The sequence below is a fragment of the Amia ocellicauda genome, chromosome 18, assembly GCF_036373705.1.
Source record: "Amia ocellicauda isolate fAmiCal2 chromosome 18, fAmiCal2.hap1, whole genome shotgun sequence".
In the NCBI taxonomy this organism is placed as follows: domain Eukaryota; kingdom Metazoa; phylum Chordata; class Actinopteri; order Amiiformes; family Amiidae; genus Amia; species Amia ocellicauda.
Genome location: NC_089867.1, coordinates 25,994,972 through 26,021,466, shown reverse-complemented (window position 1 = coordinate 26,021,466; position 26,495 = coordinate 25,994,972). Strand labels below are relative to the sequence as shown.

Sequence of the window (26,495 nt, the reverse complement as noted above, 5' to 3'; positions counted from 1 at the left end):
CCGGTGCACTCAGAGCACTGTACCTGGCTGAGGCACTCATCCTTGGGCCTGTCGGATGCGGCCGGGCTGGGGTCCTGGCTGGCCTGCCTCAGTCTCTGGCCCTCCTGCCTGGTGCTCTGCAGCTGCTCCTTCACACACTGTAGCTCCAGGCCCAGGCGTTGCCTCTCCTCCTGAAGCCGCAGCCTCTCCTGGGCGCTGTCGTTCAGCTGCCTCTGCAGGGTGGCCAGCTGGGCCCGGCCCTCCGCCACCTCCCCCCTGCCACACACACAACATGACCGTGGCTTTAGAAGGCCTTCATGTGTCATGAACAGGAGACTTTTATCATGGTAAAATGGGAAATTGGGTGTATCGGTAATTCACACCTTGGTGGCCAAGTGTGTATGTCTTCATTGCCCAGGAAAACTGGGTTAAGTAGAAAGTGACCATGACATGGGGTGTTCAGTATCAAAAAACTGCAATTTTAAATTCCCTGTTACATTCAAAGACAGCAGTTACTTATGCCAGTTTACGAAGCAAATAACCTCAACCTACAGCACTGTATTTTGTGTATTCCCCCGGCTTCGATCATTTTGTTATTTTCATTTTATTAATCTGGAGCATTAAGCTTTTCTTCACCTTTTTTTAAGCAGCACCCCATATGTGAAATGTAGCTAAACTGCAGATGAAAAGGGGAAGAGTTTGTGTGCGTGTGTTCATGCGTCTGTGTATCGAGTGGAGCGCCGGCCTGCAGGGCCCCTGTCCCTCACCGCAGTGCTTTGCGCTCGCGCTCCAGGTTGCCGAGCTCAGCCCTCAGCGCCCCAGTTTGTGCACTGAGCTCTGCCAGGCGGGCCCTGGTCTCCCTCAGGTCCTCCTGGCCTCTTCGGGCAGAGGCGCTCTGCATCTCCAGGTCACTGTCGACCCGTTTCTTGGCACGATCCAGCTCACACACCTGCATCAGTGCCAACAAGACCCGGTCACACCGGTTTTCAGTCACGGTGTTTAAGATGGTTTTGTTGATAGCCTCATCCCTCCCTTATCAATAACTGCTTCATCCAATACAGGGTCATGGTGAAGGACCTGTCATATACTTAAACACTTTCTGTTTTGTTCAGTTATGGACATCTACTTATCAGTCTGGTTCTTTATTCCAAATAGGTTGGAAAGTCTACCAAGATGCATGCAGTAGGTCTACCCCAGATCCTGAAGGGTGACATGGGAATGGACACTCAGTCCAGCAATAACATGCGATTTGAAGGACTTGCCTTTTGTTCCAAAATGTCCCTCTCTCTCTGGACATGTGAGAGGTTCACACTCACAGAATTGCCTTCCTGCAGGCCGGCTCTCAGCGTCTGAGCCTCCATCCGTAACCTCCTCAGCTCATCCAGGGTCCTCTGCAGCTCCTGAACACCGAGAGCAGATTCATTAGATTAGCACAGTGCTGGCGTGACCTCTGTGTCACCTTTGTTACTGTATTGTATATTTCTCTTTAATTACAGTATTGTCTCTGTTACTACAGAAACAGACCTGCCATCTCAGCCAGTCTTCAAGCAAAAACAACTAACAAAACAAAAGTTACACTTAATATGTTCTATTTGATGAGTCCATTAGTATACTGCAGTATTCTGTGTCATACGATGGGTTATTAAGTTTCTATTTTCAATTGAGTTGATTCAAGAATGCCATCTCCATATAAAGGAGTTTTTCCACAGTCATCTGTAAAAACAATTTGAGGACAGATTGTTTCCATGTTTTTTTTATCTAACATTTTGATCTCAAGCCCCAGAGTGTTGAGTCTGTAGGTTGAGAATTTGGAAACCATTGTCAGAGCCATGTGTACTGGCGCGCATTTATCCTTTATCCTCTGTTTGTGTCAAGGACGGACTGCTTTAGATGGAGTTTCACAGAGACTCCTCTGACCGGGTCACTGTGCTCTGAAGACACAATTACTGACACTCGCAAAATACCAACAGAGCTCCGAGCCCTAGTAATCTATGAATGTACATTTAATACTAAAATACTTTTAATATTAATATACTTTTATCTATTCTTAAATAACATTGACAGCATCTTACAGGACGATATTATATCAGCCTTGCCTTTTGTGCTCGATGCTAAATTATTTTTTGACCCACTAACAAACTCAGGTTGATCAAAGCATGCTGGTGTTGCATCTTCCTTTTATGGAGTTGTTTTGGCCAAATGTTGGGAAACTTTGTGTATAATAATGTCAGACGCAGTCTAAATTCAGAGCTGGGGAGATAGTCGAGGACTGCCCCCTGTGGGGGCCCTGGCTCTCCAGAGGCCTTCGTGATGAACAGGCTGATTCTTCACTGACTCCATTTGTGAAAGAGAGGTAATTCTTTGAGTCACCTTGGGGATCGTAACACCCTACCTCCTTCTCCTTCTTCAGGGCTGCCTGTGCGGCACCGAGATCCACCTCCAGCTGCTGCCGCCACTCCGTCTCCTCCATCAGACGGCCCTCCAGCACGGCCACCCTTTCCTGGCTGCTGCTCTGCGTCTGCGGGAGAACCCAGACAGCCTTCACCCCCCCACAGGCTGCGCTCACGCCTGCACCCGCCCACACTCGGACACTGGCATCCTGCTGTGGGCAACTCACATGAGCTTGGGGTGCAGGACAGGAAGCTGCCCTTAAGTGATGCAGCTGCAAGTGATTCTTCCTTTCCCAAACCATCAACCCATAGCTGGGCCTTAGGTAAGACTATGTTGAGGATGTCTATAAAGATACACTCGCCACACAGCAAAGGCTTTGAGCTGAAAGTTACATACAGTCGCCAATGGAGTTACATCACTGGCGAAAGAAACAGAGGTATATTATTTGTATATTTTTATGGGCAAGTGAAAACACTTGCCTGACTATCAGGACACTTTTAATAATGAATTTAAACTGAACTAGACATGCCCATAATTGGTTGTTAAAGGTAAGTGTGTTATTACCTGCTGAAGATAGACGTCTGGATCAGATCCAGGGGTGTGTGGCTGATCTCCACCCGTCCGTGGGGGCTCCTGCGTGCTCTGACTCCGCCTGGTCAGCTCGGACTCCAAGCGTTTCACCTGATGGGTCACGAAGGTGTAACTGAGTTAGTTTCAGGAGTACAAACATCTCAGTGTGTTGGTTTATGGCTGTCTTCACTTTGTGGTCACTGCTCATCCCGTGGCTTTGTAAACCCTAGTTGGATGGCAGCAGTGCATCGCAGAGAACTGCTCATTGGTGGAGTCAGTCTAAAGCACTCTAGGATCCTTACGCTGAACAGCAGCTTATCAATGAATTTCTATTGTTGTACTGATGTAATGAGGGATCATCAGAGCGCTCCATTCAAGGGGGCCAGACTTGTCGGCAGGCCTGACCTTTCTGTGCAGGCCCTCGGCCTCGCACTCGTAGCGGTCCCGGTCCTCCTTGCTCTGGTTCTGCGCCTCTCCCAGCAGCGACTCCAGCTCCTCATTCCTCTCCACCAGCTCCTCGTGCTCTTGCTGCAGCTTCCGCAGGCGCCGCTCCAGCTCCCGCAGGCGGCAGGCCTTGTCCTCTGAATCCTGGCGGCATCTGTGTGTGAGGAGGAGGAGAAAAGACATGCCGTCCCTCATCTCGCAAAGAGTTGTAAGGGCCGTGAGTATTCACTAACCTTTAACCCCTGAGTTCAGCATAACCATTTGTCTTAACGTGGTCTGTGTACACCATGCGTTCAGGCTGCACGCTCTTTTAAATGGAAATGTTGAAATGTTGGGGCTTCAATAGGTGGGAGAAAAGGGGAAGATTATATGTTATGGGGCTGCTCCCTGTGAAAAGCTGGAATTGACTTGGGTAATTCTCACATTTAAAAACATGATGTAGTTTATATTTGGCAAGCTTTAAATTACACCAAAGCTGACGTTATGAACTTATGAGTGGATTACTTCACTTCATGATTTTGAACAGACTTCATTCCACTCCACAGAGCAGCCTGCTTCCTATTAATTATTATTATTATTATTATTATTATTATTATTATTATTACTTGATTTCTTAGCAGACACTCTTATCCAGGGTGACTTACAATTGTTACAAGATCTCACATAATTTTTTACATTTACCCATTTATACAGCTGGGCATTTACTGGAGCAATCTAGGTAAAGTACCTTGCTCAAGGGTACAACAGCAGTGCCCCCACCACGGATTGAACCCACAACCCTGTGCAGAGTCCAGAGCCCTAACCACTACGCCACACTACTGCCCTAAAAATTTACTCTTTATCATTTCAACTCATTCTGTTGCTCAACCAAAACATCTATTGTTCTTTTTTTATGGTAATTTTCTTTCTGCAATGTAGTCAATAGTGCTGAAACTGATTTATGTTTTTATTGGATGTCTCTTTGCCTCATCATGTCTTATGGGAGAGAGAACATGTTGTAGATTACACAACCTTTATACTTATTGCACCCCCCCCCCCTTCTGTTTGTGTCTGTCGCTGGGCATAGGCAGACTGGCCATTGGGCCAGAAGGTCCGGTCCATTTTTTAGTACGGTGGGCCGGTCGATTCCCACGTGTAGACACCCGGACCGCACATCGCCAACATGCACCGCCCCAGACCACACTTCGTCGGCACACAGAACCACACTTTGGCAAGCAAGCACCCCCCCCCCCCCAACAGACTTCACCGACAGTGCACCCCTGGGTTAAAGTCCAGGGCCGTTTTTTGGTCCCAGGCTACCCCTGTCACTTGGCACCGTGCAGCTGCCGATACCTTTTGTGAATCTGCTCCAGGTGTTCCTGGTCTCTCTGGGTGGCATCTCCTGCTGTGGTCTCCTGCGGAGGGGAGACGGCGGGGTCCTGTGTGCCGTTACCCTACAGGAGGCACAGATATCAGTAACTCAATGCCATCTGTGTCGATGGCAGGTAAACCACCTCCCACCCCTTGTTGGCATTCTTTCAGTTTGACACAGTCTGCTGTGCTGCTTACATTGTGATCTGACTTGAGGAAAGAAGTTACTCAGTTACCAAGTCAATAAAGTTCTGGGGTAATTTAATTATATGAAGAGAATTACAAAAAATTAAAAATCAAGTGTTTAAAACTGTTCAGAGAGAGAATGACACAGGACTGTTGTGCTATATATTATCAGTGAACTATAATGGCAGCAATATATCAAAATGACATTGATTTGATCACAAACAATACAGTTATTTTGATTGGTTGCATTTTGCTGAATAACTGCTTAGAGAACTATAAAGTCAGAGTTTAGTTTTACCTGGGCCAGATGCGCCGCTAGAGACAGGGGCTCTTCTGTGTTTATAACCACTTCCCTGTTCGACTGGACGTTGTGGTTCTGCACCTAAAAAAAAAAAAAAAAAAAAAAAAAAAAAAAAAAAAAAAATCGGCAGGCTGGTCAGTATCAGTGTGTTAATTATATAATTACATAACGCACAGAAAATACATATCCAGGGAGGCAATAAACCATTGTCAGACGGTCAAATCATTTTTATGTAGTATAGTGCTTTTTGCAAGATTGCCAACGAGCACTTGACACATTGAAACCACATAAATATTAATACAAAAGTAACTGTCAAACATCAGGCACAGAGGAGAGAAAAACAAACTCCTACAGCACGACAGATTGTTAGAGGACTATGTGAGAGGACAGAGAGACAGCCTCCAGCAAGCAGTAGGAGTGTGCTACACATGGCATCAATCAACAGACAGTCAATGAGTTTGGTACATTTTCCATTTTAACAGCTGATCCTGTGGTCCCAGTGCGCCCTCTATTGGTCAGAAGTTGACATGAGCTATTAAATAATCGAAGGATCGAAGGACTGTTTCAAGGGTTGTGGTCGTTATTATTTTATTATGTTTTGCATCCCTTTTTGGTTAAGCTAAACAGATTTAACTTATTTTTGTGAAGAGAGGCCTTTAAGTTGAAATGGTCAAGCTTTGAAAAACATACACGTTAGAGAGACACTTTAAGGGGGTCTTAAATCTCCAACCACACTTTTAGACATTTTAGTCATTAATATTGCACTGTGCACTTTGTACAGATGCCTCCACTGTATCTTTTATTGATTCCTTGCACTTACATTAGTTTGTTATTTGCATCTTTTGTGTGTATGTGGAATGTGTGTCTGTTCGGAATTGCCATTCTTCTAAAGCCTTAATAGCAGCTGTTCCTTCGTGAATATTTAGCAGGACAGTAAATAAATGAGTACTCACCATTTCCAGCAATGTTTTCCTCTCAGAGTCCAGGGAGCGCACTCGGTTCCTCAGGGCCAGTATTTCTCTGTCCAGCCGCTCGTTGTGTTCTTTGGCTTTCTGGAGGTCCAAGAGATCTAGAGAGAGAGAGAGACAGACCGACCATCACTGGATAAATGTGGGGAGCTAGAGGATACAATACCATAAACGATACAAGGGTGGTTCTCAGTGTTACAGAGGGAAAAGCCGGAGACCCATGATGTTACAGTCTGTTGTAATCATTGGCATGTGTACTGATGCAGCCGAGTCACAATATTGTACATGGCTTTTCTCCTTATTTATGCTCTGTCTTTTGCAGGTGAACCATAAGGAATATTGTAGAAAATCACAGAACAAAGGCATCTTTCTGAACCTATCTGGAAGGCATTCTCTAGCATGGACAAACTGGAGGGCCTAATAATGGTATTTGGATTATTTTTGGGGTATTACTATTGTTCATTCTGGTCTACCTGCATGTTTCAGATGTTGTGTCTGAAGACTTTTTGGATGGTATCTTACCAATCTCCTCCACCTCCTGGCGTGCTCTCTCCAGCTGTGGTTCTGGGGGACAAAGACGTTGGCTCGGATTACATTGGTCTCTATCCCCAAAGCCAGGGTGGACTGCACTTTGAAGACCTACCAAGGCATTTGGTATAAGGAAGGGAAGGGGAAAAATAAGGTTTTGTCACCGTTCCACTATGTGAACCCTTATAAGATGTAATGCAAATAAATCTGGTGCTTTTGTAGTTCTTCCACTAATCAGGAAGTTATGAGATGACACAATACCCAAAACCCTGAAAGAGCGTACCTGCCAGTTTTAAACATTTGCCATCCATTTAAAATGTGAAAGCATAAAAATTTGCCGATATGACGAGCTAGTGCTAATGAGAGAAATGAGAAGGTCCGGGTCTGTGCCGGCGCTCACCCCTGTGGCCCTGCGTCTTCCTGGCAGAGTCCAGCTCATCGCTGAGTCGGCGGATCTCCTCGTGCGCCATGGCCAGCCTGCGAGACGCCTCGTCCAAGTCCCGCTCCAGGCGCTGCCTCTCCAGACGCTCCCCGCTCAGCTCGTCCCAGTGGGCCTGGGGAAGGCAGCAGGGGTTTTAATGCCAGTCTGCGCCCCCTTGTCCCCGCACTGGGCTTTGCGATTTGGGACCTGGAAGCCAAAGCAACTCCCCAGACTCCCCTCCTGACGTACTGCAGGCTGAGCCACTCCCACCTCCTCCACCACCACCACCACCACAACAACAACGTGAGCACCGACTTCTCTTGTTGCTGTAGCATGTGTTTCCATGTTAAAGCTCTTGGCATGTAACACGTGTTGGAAGGAATGGTTAGTATCCTCAGTTTCATCAAGCTAATGAGCCAAATATAGGCCGATGAATTCCACCTGTGCAAGGAGAATTCTCGCTTGAATGAAAGCAGCTGGTCAGTTGGCTGAAGTGGAATTCAAATCATGACCATTCGGTGACCGAAGTACCACAATATATGGTGTGTGTGTGTGTGTGTGTGTGTGTGTGACACTTTTACTTTAACAGATACTTTTTAAAACGAACCTGGCCGAAATCATGCCATCAAGTTCTTTGTCTACGCAGCTTAATATTTCTCATAGGGTGATATATTTTCTCCTACACAATTTAAATTGTAAAATCTTATGGTGCCGAGAGAACTAAAATCTACTAGCTATGCACACAGCACGTAGTGTGTCTAAGCTGCCCCACAGTCCGGCTCCACGGTGCTGGAGAGGATGGGACAGATCACTGCCTGTGCGTTCCTTCCTTGGCGTCTCTGATTGAGCCCATATCCAGGCCTGCAGCAATATGAACACTGTGTGGTAGCTTTGTCACAGGGATTAGGACAGTCATTTGAACTTCTCCAGCTGCTATCTGGTCTCAAGTTTTGCATTAATTCCCAAGTTTGCATAAAGAACTTGGTGTATATTCAGGAACTTTACAGTCGGCTTCAACCGTCACAATAGCTGCCATTACTCCACTTACACCTTTTGACAGTGTGCCCCCTGGTGGGTGGAGAAAGTCTAACTTTGGTTTTACTTAACTGAGCATTAAAAACAGACAAGCTGTCATCCAAGTGATTTAAGCTGTTCAGGGTATATGTTCAATAATAATGCAGTATACAATTGAAGAGTAAAACCATACAGTTAAGATTTTTAGTCATTAACTACTTATCCGCACTTTTGTTTACTCTTGGGTGTTTGAAATAATCACTGCAAATGTGTGGCGTAAGAGTAATGGGCCGTGCAGGTGTGTGCATTAACCAGTCACCTGGCTTCCTTCCATGTGATTGACACCAGGACAAGTTGAAGGGACTAGTTAATGGAAAGTGTGAAGTTAGAGATGTGCACATTCACAGTGTTGCTGACTTCATGCTGTAGTCTGTGGATGGCGAGTTAAGTCCCTCCAGGGAGAGAGGTCAATGGAGTTATATGGGCTCGGTATGAGGGCATGGGAGGCAAATTACTGCACACTTCACAGATAGTCATTTTGCAATAGGTTTGCAGGTTGAGATAAACCGTTTCCCCTCAAGGGCATAGAGGTAGAATATAAAACCACTCTCCTTTGGCAGCTACTTTTCGCCACACTACTGGAAATTAGATTGCCGAGGCATGTTTAAATCCTTGGCAGGCTATTCAAGCATATTGTATTGTAGGCCTTCATTCTCTGCATCTTGTACAGTATGTCACTTTGTTGCTCACTCTTGTAAGTTTATAATGCAGTGATGGTAGAGAGACAGCCATGAATCAAGGTGTCAGCCAAATACATGATAAATAATTATAGCATCTGCATTTCTGGGATGGTTTACATTTCCCATTGTGCTTGCACACTTTGTTAGCACTGTAAAGTGTGGCCTTGACTGGTTCACTTGAGACAGGGAAAGGGCAGAATAACTCACGGTCTCTCTGGAGACACTGCTTTACTTATTTGTGAATCACTGTAAATAGGACATACCAACATTCATGACAACTGAAACTGAAGTCATGATACTTACATTTTGCAGTAGGTAAAGTCTTTTATTGTTTTAGGAAGTTGAGGGAATTCCTTAAAGGCATGGGTCTCAAACTCCCAGAGGGCGACAGTGTCTGGCTCTCAATCACTTTGTTTATCTAGAACATTGTTTAAAGGTATTTTGCAGTTCATGGCTTCGCACATTATTTCAAGGTGCACAGCTGTTCACGTCATTTGCAGTCTGGAGAGAAGTATTAAATGCATAATGAGAACAATTAAATTACCATGGGGCTTGACTGAAACCAAAGGCAGATTGAGATTGAGATCATGGCTGTAAGAAATCCATACTAAACTGCTGTGTGTGTTTAACCTACAACTGAATATGCAGAGCTGATGGGAAGAAATGTGTATGCTTTGCCTGATTTCTCCAAACTAAGCTACTAAAACCAAACAAAACAATGTTTTCATCCGTCATTTTTAGAATGAAAGTATATTCAACATTTGTGTTATTGCAAATGTATATAGTTTTGATAAATGAAAATAGCAAATGCAAATGGACCATCAGGCCCTGCGTCTAGACGACACGCTGTTTTGCCTTCCATGCCCAGGCATACACGGCACCAGACGAGGGGTTAATAGAACAAGAATGCAGAGAGATGGAGGGGACGTACGGAGGGATCATCGCGTGTGCTCTGTGCTGCCTTGCGAACTCCAAAGAGCTTCTTCCAGGGACTCTGGCCTGGGGACTGCAAATCCTTGTGGAGAGACAACGGGGATACATTCATGGATCAATCCAGGGTACCGTACACAACACCGTCCGAGCACATCGGACCGCTGACACAGGAGGATATATCACGGTCAACAACTTCCTTCCCTGCAAAATGCAGCTCACAGAAACAGTCTTCAGTTCACCCTTCTGAGGAAATGGCTCAGAAGGGTGCAGCGGCAGCAGTCCGCCTTTTAAATCTGTACCCAGAGCAGATTTAAAAAGTGGGCATACACACATACACAACTCTTATCTACAAACTAAACACATTTACTTTGTTTGTTTGTTTGTTGTTCTTATCGGAGTACACTCAACTCTATTGTTCAGATGGTGTCAAGCCAAGGCTTTTCACTTGAGGTTTCCAGCTGCTTTCAGTTGCTGCTCAGGAAGGTTAATTGGTTTCCAAAAGCAGGTGTACTTTAATGTATCCCAGCAGCGCTGCTGCAGTATGGATCCCTGCTGAATTACAATTGCAGCAGATCTCTTATGTTATCCCTGCCTTCCCCCCAAAAGAGGATAAAGCACTTTGTTTGTGTTTAATAGTATGCTAAAAATTATAATCAGATTACAGGAAATGCTTCTATTCATGCTTTCTGTTTTTCAGAATTTTTTTTTTTTTTTCTTAACCCACTGTTTCTGATAAACAACTAAAAGAAAACACACAATGCAGTCTAAAATGTGTGGAGGAAAATGCACATTCGTGTAAAGATCTGCCATCAAATTCCTTTGTGCATTCTGCTACAAATGGCACCTACTAATCAAGATAAGTAATTGAAAAGTCCAGCTCAATTCTTCTTTTCAGCTTTAGATTGGATTTTTTGAGGGGGATTTAATACTTCTAGGTGGATATAGAAATCTTTTTTGTTTTCCTTTTGCAATCAAACATGTTATGGTCGTTACTGATCACTGATTGGGTTAGGAAGAACTGTCACTCAAACCTACTGGACCAATGCAGACCCATGATCCACGCCTCCCTGTAAATCCTGCCCTCAAAACAGTGCCATAACAAAAAAAAAGAAACTGGCGGGGAAAGCGAGGCTCGCAGCATCGCACCATAAACAGGGCCTGCAGGCAAGTGCGGCAGAGAAACGGACTCAATCAGTTTGAGTTTTGCTCTCGATTTAACATTTGCTTTCAAGTTGTTTTTTTTTGCTTTTGATAAAATTATTTTTGTTTACAGTTCTATACATTTTGCTTTTGATTGTTTTATTTTTGACCTCAACATAAATTCTCTCAACTTTTTTCATTTTTGTTTTTACAATATTTTTTATTTTGAATTTGTTACTTATGGCACTAATTTGAGCCCATACATTTCCTGTGGGTTTATCCTTTTTAAAAACCCTTATTGTGCATGACTTCTGATGAGTCTGAGAAAAATGTATATTTTAAATCTTTCATGACTTGGCATTTACGTCATATCATTAATATGCTCAACATTTTGTTTTGTTTTTCCAGCAAAGCAAAAACAAACCCTGCTGTGCGTTTCCCCAGTACAATGCCGAGCCTGGTGTGCTGTGACGGAGGCAGCGGTCCTCTCACCTTGTTCATGGTCTCTTTGGTTCGTTGCATGGACTCCCTCTGCTGCCGGAGCTCCTCCTCCAGGGTCTGGCGGATCTGGTCCAGCTCCTCCTAAAGAGGAGACGACCAACGTTCACTCCCATGGGCTTTATAACAGAGCTCTCAGAGGAGAGAAATGAGACCCTGGCAGCACAGGATGACCAGCAGTGCGTAGTGGGGCTGGACTGGAAACGAGGTCCAGATCTCTGGCCCTACAGGCAAGTCAGCTCACTGTGTTGCAGGAGTCAAATACTGGCCTTTCCTGTGACTTGGTGCAGGATGTTGGTACAGCCCAGCCAGTCACTTCATTATCTCATTAATAGGTGATCATGATGGAAAATAATTCAGTTGGACAATTAACTGGCTGATCAAACTGAACCGAAGTACTGTACTGTACTGTACTGAGGTAGGTCAGGAGGGCCGGTACTGGACTCTTCCTGCCGCACTGCCTAATGGGCTGAACTGATTGATGTTTTCAACAGATGAGTACTTTCCTGTTGAAAAATGCACCTTTTCAGACGTGTTTGTGAGAATCAAATGAATAACAAATTGAATTACAACATGTGACTTAAATGTAATGGATGGATTTAACGCCTGTCCTGTACCTGCAGATGCACCTCTCTCAGGCTGCCAGTGAGGCTCTGCGTGTCCAGCTTCCTCTCGGCCGCCTCCAGCTTCTCCAACAGGGTGGCCCTCTCCACCAGCAGGTAGGCGATCTGCTCACTGGGGCTGCTGTGCGTGATCTCACCCAGGCCCTCCTGCTCCAGCATCTCCTCCACCTCCTTGAGCTGGGCCTCTGCGCCCCGGGGAGCAGACGAGCAAGAGCACAGATTGAATTGGCTTGGCAGGAATATTCAGCGTGTGACCCGCAGAAATAATACAGAAGTTGTGTTCAGATCAAACTACAGACTACAATAGGAACCGGCTGTGGACCGGAGCTCCTGAGTCAGAAACACACGGGCTTGGGGGGGAGAGTGGGCGTCCGAGACGCTCACCTTGATGGATGCGGAGCTGCTGCATGTCCAGGCGAAGCTGCTCGTTCTCCCGCTCGTACTCGGCCGTCAGGGACTCCCGCTCCTCCGAGAGGTTGCGGATGTGGTCTACATAGTTCTCCACCTGTAAACGGACACGGTGAGCCCGCTATTGGCCTTGGTAGGAGTCGTACCGAACTGGTTTACCCTGCTGAACGAAGTTGTTAGGAAATCCTATATGGTCCTGTTGACTGACACTGCACTGTGAACGCTATGGTACAGCATGTCAGAGTTGCCTTTTAATAGTTTCATTACTGGGTAGACAGTTCTGATTTCACTGTCTGTTGTGGAGCCGTTTTCATATTATTTTATATTGATCAGTATGTAAAGGTGGTGACATACGATGGATCTCTTATAAAGTAGAGACAACTTGTGTTTTTTCACACGTCACTCTTCACCTGGACAATAATCTGTCGGTGGTGACGTGTTATAACCCAAGGGCTCTACTTCACACGCCATAAAGGGACACTAGCAGAGAGGTTAATTTGGATATTATTCAAAATCATCCTACAAAATTGGAGCAAAGGGCGGGACCAAAATGGAATCGCTAAACAAAGGAAACCAGATGTAAGTGTTTGCATGTCTTGAGTCATAGATCAAATCTGCATAAACAGATGTGGATTTAATATGAAGATATTTATTGTGATGGAGTGAACATTCCCAGAGGTGAATTGGGAGGATCTGGGACCTTGGGGGTTGAGGAGGGTGCACTCCATCTTGGGAAAGGAGAAGGCTGTCAAGGCTGCCATGTTGGTAGAGCCTCTACAGGGTGTAACCAGTTGTTGTAGGATGGGGTTAATGGGATAATTGGATACACTTGGTGAGAATTATTTAAAAGCACATGGAGAACAAAGGGGAATTTGAGAAAAGAGTATCCCAGGGTAAACGGGTGTAGCTGTTCCTGGTGAAGTTGTCATTTGTTTACATTTGAGGATTAGGTTTTTGTTTGTTTTTTGTTTAAAATAAATACATGCCATGGCTGTACAGGGTAGCTGATCCTTCACAATATTCAGAGCATATTAGCATTTCCACTTCTTCAGTACTGTTTGCACCGGCACCTTGTACTGCTTGCAAACCGATTGAACTGTTAATCAAAGTCTGGCTGAGCATCACAACACAGCACCACATCGGGACTGGAATAAATGCTAACACAGTCATGAACAACTGTGCAGGGCGTTGTTGTGCTCTAGCCGATGTGTTGTAGGGAAAGGAAGTTGGTGGCAGAAAGAGCTCGTCTCCCACTGCTCTAACCAGGAGCCGGTGTCGGGGGGGCCTCACCTCCTTCATCTCGGTGGCCTGCTGTGTGCGCAGGGTCTGCAGGTCCTGAGTGACGGACACCAGGCTGCCCTCGCTGCGCAGGAACAGGCGCCACAGGTGACGGAGACGCTCATCCGCTGTGGCCCCGGGGTCCAGTCCATCGGCCCTCAGCCGCAGCACGATGTCCTCGAGCTCGGCCCTCTCCTTTCAACACAGTAAGCAACATGTTCTGTCATGTCCACATGGAAGTTGGGGGGGGGGGGGGGGGGTGTGTGTGCACATCACAAAAACTAACATATTCAGCTCTGACAACCATGTACAAGACAGGGTCCTGAGGTTGTTCAAAGCCAGGTCAAATACCCATGAAGCACAAGTCTGGTTCCAGGCGATGGCAAATTGGTCCCTTTAGCAAAATGTTGCGGCACAAAAATGGTAACTGAATGTGTAACTGAGTTTCCAAACTCTGACCCATAGTTACATTTTGACCTGGGAAACATTTCAGTTCAGCAAACAATTACTTCAGATACCTGAATAACAGTTCAGAGGTGAATGGAAAACCAATAAGAGTCTATTGCCCTAAAGGTGAGGAGAAACAGACCGATATAGATATTATATACAGACTAACGGGAAACTGGGAAAACCATGAGTATCAGAACTCTTTTTAAGGGTAAAATAAATGTTCTAATGCTAATAAAAGTAATAAAGTAAAGGGAAAGTACAGTAACTGCATGTCCAAAAACATTTAAGTGAGGAAAATAATGCACTTTTCTAAAAACAAACTAAAAAACAAGTTAATGATATAGGTAAATAATAACACTTACAGAAAATGTTTCGGGCATATCCTCGCTCTGTAGATTGGTAGTGAACTACTGACAGTGTGTGAGTGTAGCGGTGTAGATATTTTGCAGCTGATTATGCTACGCTATAGAAACGGAGATCCCAGCTCTCCTGGTGAGATGTTACCAGGTTTCCATGAGAACTTGTAGCTGCTTCAGTATGTGAGTGCAACACAGGCTAGCAGAGGCATGTCTGCGGAAATCCATACCATTCATTTCAACACAATGAGACTGCAGCAAACAAGACATTTGCAGCTTAAAACCAACAAAATTAGAAATTCTAATATGTCAAAACTAGATTCCAAATGCCTAGACCAGCAATAGAACCTCTGGGTCTGTGAGTGGGTCTCCATCATTTTGGTGATATATAAAAAAGTAGTTGGACCAAAGTTTTTATTTCTTCTCAAATCACGAGGGACAAAGTCTGGGCCTCTAAAATGCATCAATTCAAGATTAAACCTTAAAAGATAAATGCTGACCTTAACAAACTTTTTGGTTACAATTCCTTATAAATACAATCTGAGAATCATCTTCATGGATTCATCTTCAACCAATGAATGTTATAGCTCTAAACTGGAAACTCCTAGATTACACACTGCGATATCAGTAATTTAAACAAGACGTCTCCCCACCCCTCTTCTCTGAGTACTAGAATTGTTTAAACCTCACATTCATCACTATGCATGCAAGGAATGTTTTTATGGTGTGATTAAATGGGGGGAAAAAAATGCACAACAGTCCAGTCCACCTGCCTTGCAAGTCTAACAAAAGCTCTGAGAAACCTGATCTCAACTGGGATCACTTGCTAGAAAATAAAAGACAACCGTGAGCAGACACATGGCCTACGGCTGCATTCAACCTGACTAACAATTCAGTACACTGCTGACACAGTAACCCAAAACCCTGTGCCTGCCAGGTCATACCCAAGAGTTCAATTTGGTGGTGACAAAAGCCAAACTGCACTGCAGACAGTTTCTCTTAAAATCACAGCTTTTCTTAGGTCATGCTGAAGCTAAAACTACTGTGCCAAGTACTGTGTTCCCTATTCTGGTCCACACCCTATTTCAGAGCAGTGGATTCCACAGTTGTCACCAGCTGTGCAATGTGTGTGTGTAAAAATGTGTTGTCCCCAAGAGCAGCTGTACGGACCCTCAACAGCCCAACATGTGACCAGGATGCATGTCACACACTGTTGAGTTGGAGAGCATATGATTGCAATTGTAAAGATATCCCTTGACATACATTTTTAAATAGGATTGCATTTTGTAGGTCAATGTAGCTCATTATATGTTTCTCTCAACTTGTTGTACAGAAAGAGTATAATTTTAGGTTTGCTTGTACAAGATTAGTAGATTTCCTAAATGGGTTTTACTGATAATTAATAATTGGCATGAACCTTTTTCATTACACAATATTAGTTTTACATATGTATGATACCAGTAATACTATTCCAGACACATCTTTCCCCCAAAAGGACGAAAGAAAGTTCTGCCCTTGATAATGACAATGTAGGTTATTTATTTGAGGAAATTAACATGACCCTGATGCAACATAACTTGTTAACTCATGTAGCTCCACCCTGGAAGTAAATTATTGCACCTTATTTGGGGTTATTGGGAGGCAGTGGTTTGCATTCCTTTATCAATCACAGTCACTGTGTTTTACTGCAAACACACAAATAAATCAAGTTTCTGTTGCTGGCTGTGACCTGGGTAAATGTGTCCCATTGCCCCTCATCCACTGGGAGATGCATTTGAATTCAGTGTTTCTGCCTGAATAGTAACTTAACATAACAATAAAAACCAGCACAATGAAAGATAATAGCAGAGAATGGAAACAATAGGGTATGCAAGTAAGTACTTAATTTTGAATGTAACCAACAGTGGTCCATTTTGAATAAATCTCATTCAACATGGATGCAATACAAATAAAACTAAACTAAACTAAAAAGGTTCATCCAACTAAGAATGCCTGACTGCGACAAAACACCAAGCATAAAGCAGAACACACAGACATCCCTATCTGGAAGCTGGACTGTCTCAAGCAAATATAATATACATGTCCAAGTGATGTGTGTAGTTTAAAGAAACTGGAGACCTAAATATTGTGGGGGCTTATGGTTATTTTCTCTCGCAGTTGTATAAACAGCTTATGTATTTTGACAGTATGTATAAAGCCGTGTCCAGCTGCTAGTGTATGTAATTATTGAGTAGTGCGCCATATGCGTTTACCTCTTGTTGCTCCATGTTGTGCGGTTGTCCAGAGTTTTGGAAACCCTTCCAGACGGGTGCCTCCTACGGCCAATCCATGGTGAAAAATTCTCCCATCGATTATAATGATCCGCCCAAGTAACTCAAGCAGATCTGAAAAAATGTTATATCCAAGAAGGCCAAATATGAAAATATCAAAGCTGAAGATGAAAGACGGGGTTTCATCAATTATTCAAAATGCCCATCCTGTTAGTTTTCATGCATTACATATCAAAATCAGCGCTCAGTGCAAACCAAGCGACAATATAACAACAAGTCTCCACAATATCGAGGTACAATGTTTTTTTTTGTACCATGGTGTCACTTAAGAGGGTGTAATGTACGTGTTGCATTTCCGGTAGATGTTTTCAAAACTCCGTAAGTGGTGTGTGGCGTAAATGAGATCAATACAGACACGGCTCTGCGGACTCCGTGCCCGTTAACTCCGCTCATCCAGCCCGGTGCGCACACCGCGGCAGCGGCTCGGCTTTAAAGATGTCGCTGGAGGCGGAGAGGACTGGATGCGAGGCGTCTCACGGTCCGGTGCTCCGGCCAGGCAGCGGTCACTGGCACCAAGTCTCCCCGGAGCCGAGCGAGAAAACTTCCGACGTCTGCATGAAAGGGTCTGTTTACAAGCGTCTGGCCGCAGATCTGTCTAACTTTCTGTAAGTTAGACTACGGTGGCCGATTGTCCTAGAAAAAGAAGACGTCTGCTTCCTTCAAAATGTCCGACACAGCCTTGTGGATGTAATCCGCACCGAGAGGATGGATGCGGGACTGTAGCCGAGCTCCTTCCCCTGCAGAGGTGCCCGTGTCTCCGCGTCTTCCCGGGTCTCATCCCCCCAGTTTCCGGTAGGGCCGTTTCCTTGCTTTGCTCGGGGGTGGGTGGTGTGATGTAGCGGTCCAGCGCCGAGGCTCTGCCCCGGTAAACGAGTTGCATCCTCCACTTTCTCTTCTCGCTGGATGAATGGGTCATCGAGCCAGCAGCTCCAGGCCGGAGTGCGCCATGGTCCCGCCAGGGCCGCTGGTCAAACCCCAGGAGGGTCGGGGGGCGGGAGAGCTCCGTGCCGAGGCGGCGGGGTCCGGAGCTGGCTGTGCGGCCAGCAGAGGCGGGTAGATGCTTTAAAGGTAATGTGAAAGCGGGTGCAGGAGACGGGGTCCCGGGTGTGTGTGTGTGTGTGGGGGTCCCGGGTGTGTGTGTGTGTGTGGGGGTCCCGGGTGTGTGTGTGTGTGTGTGTGTGTGTGTGTGTGGGGGGGGGGGTCCCGGGGGGGCGGCCTGCTCGAGGTTTGGTTTTTTCCCCCACGGATGCGCGCGCAACAGCCACGGACGCCGGGCCGCAGGAGCCATGGCAACGGGAGGAGCGCACTCACACTCGAGAGGCGGGTCTGTGTTCATTGATGGGAGTCTCTAGTCTCTAGTCTCTAGTCTCTAGTCTCTAGTCTCTAGTCTCTAGTCTCTAGTCTCTAGTCTCTAGTCTCTAGTCTCTAGTCTCTAGTCTCTAGTCTCTAGTCTCTAGTCTCTAGTCTCTAGTCTCTAGTCTCTAGTCTCTAGTCTCTAGTCTCTAGTCTCACTACACAATACAAAAAGGTTGACAACTCCAGGACATTGAGCTTCCATTTTAGATTCCCCAAGAGGAAATACAAACCATACATGTTAGCCTTCCCTACAGGAACCTACCAGGCTGATCAAGTAACACATTAGGAGAAATATGTTGACAAGTCTGCCAGGGGAAGACAGAAGGTACATAAATAAAACCAAACCATAAGACAAAGGGCCATGCATTCAGAAAGGCAGACATCCCACATACAAAATCTATCCCAGGGGGCAGAACAAGGTACAGCTCACCATTTCCTCCACATGCAATTATGCACAAGTAAACATTGTTTTCATGCACACATACTCTTACAGCCACCATTCATGCAAGTGGCTGCAGAGTTCATCCTGGCAAAAACATGGTGAACCATACATGACAAGTTACACACCTTACATTCTGTTGTAACCCACCTGCTGCTTAACAATGGCCAAGCACTGCAACACACTCCATGTACATAAAACATACATCAAGTGTAACCACCTGCCATTGGTGGCTATCCACATCTAGAAGGGGTTACATTTGCACCTTTTGTTTTAAGGACTTTCTGGCCCAAACCAAACCATTCCCTCAGGATTAGCCAAAGGGAATGCACAACCTTCAGTTCAAAACACAACAAGTCCAAACAGCTTGTGGAATGTGATCATTCCAGAAGTGTGCAATTTAGCAAAGTGCAAACAATACATTGACAGTGCAATGAAAACATTCACATCACTAACCTCTGCCATGACCAGCTGGAAGAAAAGCAGCCAATCTGTCCAGAATTGCACTCACATTTACAAATGATAGTGAGCAGAACAGTGGGTTAATCAAACTTTCAAAAAGGCCTTCCAGGAAATTGTTCATCTATGAAAAACAAGCATTACAAGACATTTTCTTCAAGGTCACACCTCACACACCAGACTCCAGGGAGAAAAAACAAAAAAACCCTCAAGCACATTGCACACAGTAGATGCGTGGGGACACTCAATGGAGAGCTGGCCAGCATTCAACTACATAAAACCAAACATTTTGTACAACATACACATTTTATTGGAAAGACTAACACATTAGCCAGTAATGTCATAGGATTTCAATTACAAAAATAGCCATCAGAACTTACAGTAATGGTAATGCCGTCCTCTGTGCATGTAAACACAGTGAGGCACTCTTCCCTGCAGACATTCAGCCACATACGACAAAACACAATCTGCTCGGGTCAATTACTCGGAGGTAGCACCACAACAACATTTGACATTAACTCAACAGCATTTATTTAAAACAAATATAGCATGTTAGTACACTTCCATCTGGGACCGTCAACCTCCACGGGCTCCTGAACAGATGGCGGTTTCATATGGCGAGACCAGCGTTTCTGTGCGTCTCCACACGCCGGCGCGCCGCAGCGGACGGACGGACACCAGTGCTTGCGGCCGCCATGGACGCATCCCAGCTCGTCTCCACAGACGCACGGAGGAACCGCTGTAAAGCGCGAAAATAAGGCCGGCTCACCAACTCCAGTCCGCCTGCTGCCTCCAACCAGCACAGCGAGATGCCGTTCACTTCCCTCGTAGTCCTGAGCCAACAGCGCCCTGCCGCTGCCCCGCCGCAAGAGACCCCCTGCCCCGCCGCAAACATGAGCGCCATCAGACCGGGAGGTCTCGGGAAACCAATCCGCTGCAGGTCTGCGTCCCGGGCAGCACAACTCCACCATCATCCAACAATTTCCATCCCAACACCACACGCCACCTAGTGAGAACAGAGGAAGAGACTCGATACAACGCAAAACGAAAACCGCGGAGAAAAGTGCAAACCAACACCAATAACGCGTCGAGCTTCACCCAGTCGCCGTCCGAGACACCAGAGCCGCCGAGGCAACAGCGCTCATTAGCAAGGGATTAGTCACTGGATTACACAAAACACTGCCATTTACACGGAGGTACTCGGGATTGAACTCGACACTACAATTAAATACTCATCGTTTACTCCATTAAAGCGTCAAAACCCACTTTACTCTGCTTTTGTCACCCAAACGAGAAGTAGCGATACCATAGGCTGCCTCTACACCCTGATGAGCACAAAAGTGCGCATGTGTAGCACGGATACTGTGCAGTAACATCTACCACTCCTTTGCAATGCATTATCAAGCAATTTGTGGGTGAAATAAAAACCAGACAGACAAACTGGCCATGCATTTACAGGGAATACTTACAAGCACCACCATAACCGGAGACATGGACAAAGGTCATGCAAATACTTGACTCGGAGACAAGTTCCCACTTAGGGTAGAAAAACCACAAATTATTGGCAGGTAAACAATTTTATCCTCAAACCAAGTCCTTTACAATAATTAACATTTGTACAATTAAGATACATTAAGTGCTTGTAAGTTTTACACTACTGGTATAAACCCACTTTATTTAGACGCCCAGTACCAACACAGACTCTCCAGATGGTTTACCCCAGTGAGTATTGAGACCGTTTAACACTATTTTAGCACTAGACATTGTGCTGGACGTTAACCTTGCCACTGTGAAGAGAAGCAGCTCAGCACTTCCCTGCGTGGCTCGGCTCGGCTCGGCTCGGCTCGGCTCGGCTCGGCTCGGCTCGGCTCGGCTCGGCTCGGCTCGGCTCGGCTCTCCTCTCCTCTCCTCTCCTCTCCTCTCCTCTCCTCGGCTCGGCTCTCCTCTCCTCTCCTCTCCTCCGCCTCAAGCGTTTTCCCTGTGCCGTGTCTGTCCCACCTAGATATCACTTCATCAACCCAGTGACCCGTTCTGCTAATTGTCCAATAAGAGGACAGCGCAGAGCCCCCGCATGCTCACGCTGCACCGCAACTCCCCGCAAGCCCCGCGTCTGCGCACTAACCCTGATCAATCAAACCTGAAAGCAATAATGCATGTAATCAAGCAAAAGTTCCAAACCGATGTGTCCGCACAACAAAATCAATTGCTTACACAGTTTGGCCATTAGCCGAGACGGAAACAAACCTACAATGCAAGATCAGACAGAAATCACATTAAAAACCATTAGTTGGAAAAATTACGTTTAAAGTTCATATTTATAAAGCAAATTGAAAGCGCTGAGCTGACGTCATCCGTGCGAACCCCTCATTGACCCATTGCAGCGCACCTGCGCCAGTGACGTCATCGCTGCCTGCCTTCTTCACAGGCACGCCCACAGTATGACGTCAGAGACACAGCGCCGCCTGTGCCAATTAGACACCAATGAGCCAATTAGCGGCTAATGCGCAAATTACAGACTAATAAGCCAAGCCAATTACAGGCTAATGAAGACGAGCTCGACGCGGGGAAAGAGGCGTGCTTTTCTCGGCTGGCGTGGTGGCTCAGCGCACTCACAGTTAGAGCCCTTAGGCCCTGTGGCCCCGTGGCCCCTGAGCCTCTCCAGGAGAATCCAGATCGAGCCCCGGCGGGGTCTGACTTCGGATGGGGGGAGTTTCGGTGGCGGCCGTTCTCTACCACGTCGGCAATTTTGGGGGATCACCATTTTCGGGCGGTTCCCCAAAAGCTGGGCTTCAAATGGGTTTTCAATAGTGGGATCTATTACATCTGAAAGATGAATTGTAAAAACCGGCGCCTTTTATCTCTGGGGAAGTGGATGCGCTGCTGTGAGGGAAAGTACATCATCATAATCTGTCAACAGAGGGGAGGACTGCATGACATGTCATTTTATTGTGACAATAAAACTTGACTACCACAGCTCTGTGTGCTCAGAGCCCGGAGCGGAGCTGCTCAAGCGACCAGGGCGACTTAAGACATTATAAAGTCTCTTCCGATTATTGCTCTCTCTTTATTTTAAGCACAACAAACATATGAAGCAAATAATATACACGAAAGGGAAAATGAACACCAAAACATGCTGGATATTTAGCTTATGAAAGTAACAGGTTACATCACCTTGCCACTGATGTATCTGTGTAAATTCATGACGAGGGGCATTTCTCGACCAGGTCCAAGTGTCCAACGTGGCTTTAATTGGCAAAATGGCAGAGAAACGTACCACATATGCCAACTCCTTAATCAAAATGGAAAATGTAGCAATTAAAGTAAATGTAGCCTGTTCCAACATGTGTTTTGTGGCCAAACGCTATGGAAACATTCCACATATGCCAACCTATCCATCCAAGTTAAAGACTTAGGGCTCTGTGCAGTCCTGGGCATTTCCTGTACCAGGTCCTGTGTTTAGCCTGGCCCACGGTCTCCAGGTACATATCTGTACACAGGGGCTTCTTATTTTATTTGGTCAAGGAGCATATGCTTCCTGAAGAGAGTCTTTGTATTTTGAGTATTGGAAAGTCTTTCTTCAGTCGTAATGTAGCAACAGCCAATGCAAGACGTGAACACACACACACACACACACACACACACACACACACTGACATACAGACACACACACACTGACATACAGACACACACACACACACACACAACACAAAACCAGTCAAAACAGCCAATGGAATGTTATATATACTGTTTATTAGTTTTAGTATTTTTACATTTCAATAAAATACATTCAAAATTTTAATACTTATGATTACATTTTTTTAAATCAATTCCTAAAATCACTTATTTTTTTTTTTAAATCTATATAGCAAGTTCCTAAAACCTGACATTAAAAAACAAACAAAAAAATAGTTTAAACTCATAGACCATATAGCTCAAACACAGAATGCAACACCCTCTCTTCATACGGGGCAATGCCATACCGCACACACACCCCTGCACATTTCCTGAAGCTTTCCAGTAAAACCCGTCCACAGACCCTGCTCTTCTCCGCACTGGAGATTGTACTCCTGCACTCCTGTACTACTGCACTCCTACTATCCCCTCGTGTCTTCTCACTGTAGCCACAGACCAGTCAGGGTGCCCATGCTGACCCCTGTCCACTGCCCAAAGCGCCTACAATGGGCACGTGAGCATCAGAACTGGACCACGGAGCAATGGAAGAAGGTGGCCTGGTCTGATGAATCACGAGTTCAAGGTGTTGACTTGGCCTCCAAATTCCCCAGATCTCAATCCAATCAAGCATCTGTGGGATGTGATGGACAAACAAGTCCGATCCATGGAGGCCCCACTTCACAACTTACAGGACTTAAAGGATCTGCTGCTAACGTCTTGGTGCCAGATACCACAGCACACCTTCAGAGGTCTAGTGGAGTCCATGCCTCAACGGGTCAGGGCTGTTTTGGTGGCAAAAGGGGGACCTACACAATATTATATATCACGTGCATCAATGAGCCTTGGCCACCCATGACCCTGTCACCGGTTCACCGCTTTTCCTTCCTTGGACCACTTTTGATAGGTACTGACCACTGCAGTCCGGGAACACCCCACAAGAGCTGCAGTTTTGGAGATGCTCTGACCCAGTCGTCTAGCCATCACAATGTGGCCCTTGTCAAAGTCGCTCAGATCCTTACGCTGCCCATTTTTGCTGCTTCTAACACATCAGCTTTGAGGACAGAATGTTCACTTGCTGTCTAATATATCCCACCCACTGACAGGTGCCATGATAACGAGATTATCAGTGATATTCACTTCACCTGTCAGTGCTCATAATGTTATGGCTGATCAGTGTATATGCATATACAGTGAGGGAAAAAAGTATTTGATCGCCTGCTGATTTTGTATGTTTGCCCACTGACAAAGAAATGATCAGTCTATAATTTTAATGGTAAGTGTATTTTAACAGTGAGAGACAGAATAACAACAACAAAATCCAGAAAAACGCATTTCAAAAAAGTTATAAATTGATTTGCATGTTAATGAGGGAAATAAGTATTTGACCCCTTCGACTTAGTACTTGGTGGCAAAACCCTTGTTGGCAATCACAGAGGTCACACGTTTCTTGTAGTTGGCCACCAGGTTTGCACACATCTCAGGAGGGATTTTGTCCCACTCCTCTTTGCAGATCCTCTCCAAGTCATTAAGGTTTCGAGGCTGACGTTTGGCAAACTCGAACCTTCAGCTCCCTCCACAGATTTTCTATGGGATTAAGGGCTGGAGACTGGCTAGGCCACTCCAGGACCTTAATGTGCTTCTTCTTGAGCCACTCCTTTGTTGCCTTGGCTGTGTGTTTTGGGTCATTGTCATGCTGGAATACCCATCCACGACCCATTTTCAATGCCCTGGCTGAGGGAAGGAGGTTCCCACCCAAGATTTGACGGTACATGGCCCCGTCCATCATCCCTTTGATGCGGTGCAGTTGTCCTGTCCCCTTAGCAGAAAAACACCCCCAAAGCATAATGTTTCCACCTCCATGTTTGATGGTGTTCTTGGGGTCATTCCTCCTCCTCCAAACACGGCGAGTTGAGTTGATGCCAAAGAGCTCGATTTTGGTCTCATCTGACCACAACACTTTCACCCAGTTCTCCTCTGAATCATTCAGATGTTCATTGGCAAACTTCAGACGGGCCTGTACATGTGCTTTCTTGAGCAGGGGGACCTTGCGGGCGCTGCAGGATTTCAGTCCTTCACGGCGTAGTGTGTTACCAATTGTTTTCTTGGTGACGATGGTCCCAGCTGCCTTGAGATCATTAACAAGATCCTCCCGTGTAGTTCTGGGCTGATTCCTCACCGTTCTCATGATCATTGAAACTCCACGAGGTGAGATCTTGCATGGAGCCCCAGACCGAGGGAGACTGACAGTTATTTTGTGTTTCTTCCATTTGCCAATAATCGCACCAACCGTTCTCACCTTCTCACCAAGCTGCTTGGCGATGGTCTTGTAGCCCATTCCAGCCTTGTGTAGGTCTACAATCTTGTCCCTGACATCCTTGGACAGCTCTTTGGTCTTGGCCATGGTGGAGAGTTTGGAATCTGATTGATTGATTGCTTCTGTGGACAGGTGTCTTTTATACAGGTAACGAGCTGAGATTAGGAGAGTCCCTTTAAGAGAGTGCTCCTAATCTCAGCTCGTTACCTGTATAAAAGACACCTGGGAGCCAGAAATCTTGCTGATTGATAGGGGATCAAATACTTATTTCACTCATTAACATGCAAATCAATTCATAACTTTTTTGAAATGCGTTTTTCTGGATTTTGTTGTTGTTATTCTGTCTCTCACTGTTAAAATACACCTACCATTAAAATTATAGACTGATCATTTCTTTGTCAGTGGGCAAACGTACAAAATGAGCAGGGGATCAAATACTTTTTTCCCTCACTGTAATGAAGTTTGGACTTGTGTGCTGGTGTGCATGCGAGGACCTCTGTTGCAAATGTACCCCACAAGGATGTTATGGTCCAGAAATGTCTCAAACTACTAATATAACACTTTTTTGTATACCTGTGTAGCTTCTATGTAAAATACTCTGTGGCAATTCCTTTGCGAAGGGGGCGTTGTATTAAATCGAGACTGATCGATTGATGTTGTACACTGAGGAGAAGGAAAACAGAAAAGAAAACAGTAGTTGATTGTGTCAAAGCCCTTTCTGGCTGGGTCAGTCTTTGATCCAGCTCATACTATGTGGGGGGTTTAACTGAACTCCCGCACGTCTACAGGTGAACGTGAGGAGGTGTTTTTATCACCAACCTCCACTGACCGCTCGGATATGGAGTTACTTGCCGAGAGGAACTGTTGCTTGGCATTGATGAACAGTCAATAAATAATCTTTTAAATCCATTGTACACTGTATGTCACTGGCTATCGCTCCAGTCGGTGTGTGTTTCTCTGGAGTTTGTTTTCAGGCCTGTATAAACTGCCTGCCTCCATTGCGCCGGCACACAGCCCTCTCATTACACTCTTTATTTCTCGCTTTCCTCCTCAGAACGAATGGAAGTGATGGACCTGCGTTGAAGCCCAGCACTGGATAACATCTAGATCAGTGCTTTTAAATCATTTTAATACCTTGTTTGTTTGTTTTTTATTTACTTTCCAGATATTTACTCTTACACTAGTTTACTCTGGTAAATTTACCATAGACATTTTACACTTTTATAATGGTTTAACATTTCTCTGGGGTTTCCTACGGGTTCAATACACCTATACCAAATATACCAATTGCATCATGGAAAAATAAGATTGTATCACTGATTAAAGAAACTGCAGTGCACTACTGCA

The 26,495-nt window shown here is 45.5% G+C and overlaps 1 protein-coding gene and 2 long non-coding RNA genes across 8 annotated transcripts in view; 1 reads left to right on the top strand and 2 right to left on the bottom strand.

Annotated features, from left to right (window-relative positions):
* Positions 1 to 17,958, bottom strand: part of LOC136714198 (coiled-coil domain-containing protein 30) — a 25,142-nt gene extending 7,184 nt beyond the window's left edge. For 2 of the 5 annotated variants that reach the window (XM_066691550.1, XM_066691551.1), the window contains exons 1-17: positions 16,831 to 17,958; positions 13,785 to 13,967; positions 12,471 to 12,591; positions 12,081 to 12,271; positions 11,458 to 11,547; positions 9,824 to 9,907; positions 7,118 to 7,271; positions 6,712 to 6,828; positions 6,175 to 6,290; positions 5,219 to 5,302; positions 4,717 to 4,817; positions 3,346 to 3,538; positions 2,935 to 3,051; positions 2,372 to 2,497; positions 1,242 to 1,379; positions 747 to 928; positions 24 to 255 (exon numbers count right to left, since the gene is read on the bottom strand). In XM_066691550.1, coding sequence (XP_066547647.1) covers positions 24 to 255; positions 747 to 928; positions 1,242 to 1,379; positions 2,372 to 2,497; positions 2,935 to 3,051; positions 3,346 to 3,538; positions 4,717 to 4,817; positions 5,219 to 5,302; positions 6,175 to 6,290; positions 6,712 to 6,828; positions 7,118 to 7,271; positions 9,824 to 9,907; positions 11,458 to 11,547; positions 12,081 to 12,271; positions 12,471 to 12,591; positions 13,785 to 13,967; positions 16,831 to 16,845 — 2,244 coding nt within the window. In that variant the 5' untranslated portion in view covers positions 16,846 to 17,958. The remainder of the gene's footprint in view (positions 1 to 23; positions 256 to 746; positions 929 to 1,241; positions 1,380 to 2,371; positions 2,498 to 2,934; positions 3,052 to 3,345; positions 3,539 to 4,716; positions 4,818 to 5,218; positions 5,303 to 6,174; positions 6,291 to 6,711; positions 6,829 to 7,117; positions 7,272 to 9,823; positions 9,908 to 11,457; positions 11,548 to 12,080; positions 12,272 to 12,470; positions 12,592 to 13,784; positions 13,968 to 16,830) is intronic. The other 3 variants (XM_066691552.1, XM_066691553.1, XM_066691554.1) reach the window with 3 other exon arrangements.
* Positions 17,889 to 26,495, top strand: LOC136714200 (uncharacterized). Its single transcript, XR_010805015.1, has 2 exons — positions 17,889 to 17,976; positions 26,203 to 26,495. It is a non-coding gene; the product is annotated as an uncharacterized LOC136714200 (long non-coding RNA).
* LOC136713974 (uncharacterized) lies at positions 18,413 to 20,990 on the bottom strand. 2 transcript variants are annotated; one of them, XR_010804997.1, is made up of 3 exons: positions 20,835 to 20,990; positions 20,632 to 20,698; positions 18,413 to 20,168 (listed from the first exon to the last, which is right to left on the bottom strand). It is a non-coding gene; the product is annotated as an uncharacterized LOC136713974 (long non-coding RNA). The 2 variants fall into 2 exon arrangements; XR_010804996.1 differs by having other exon boundaries at positions 20,881 to 20,990.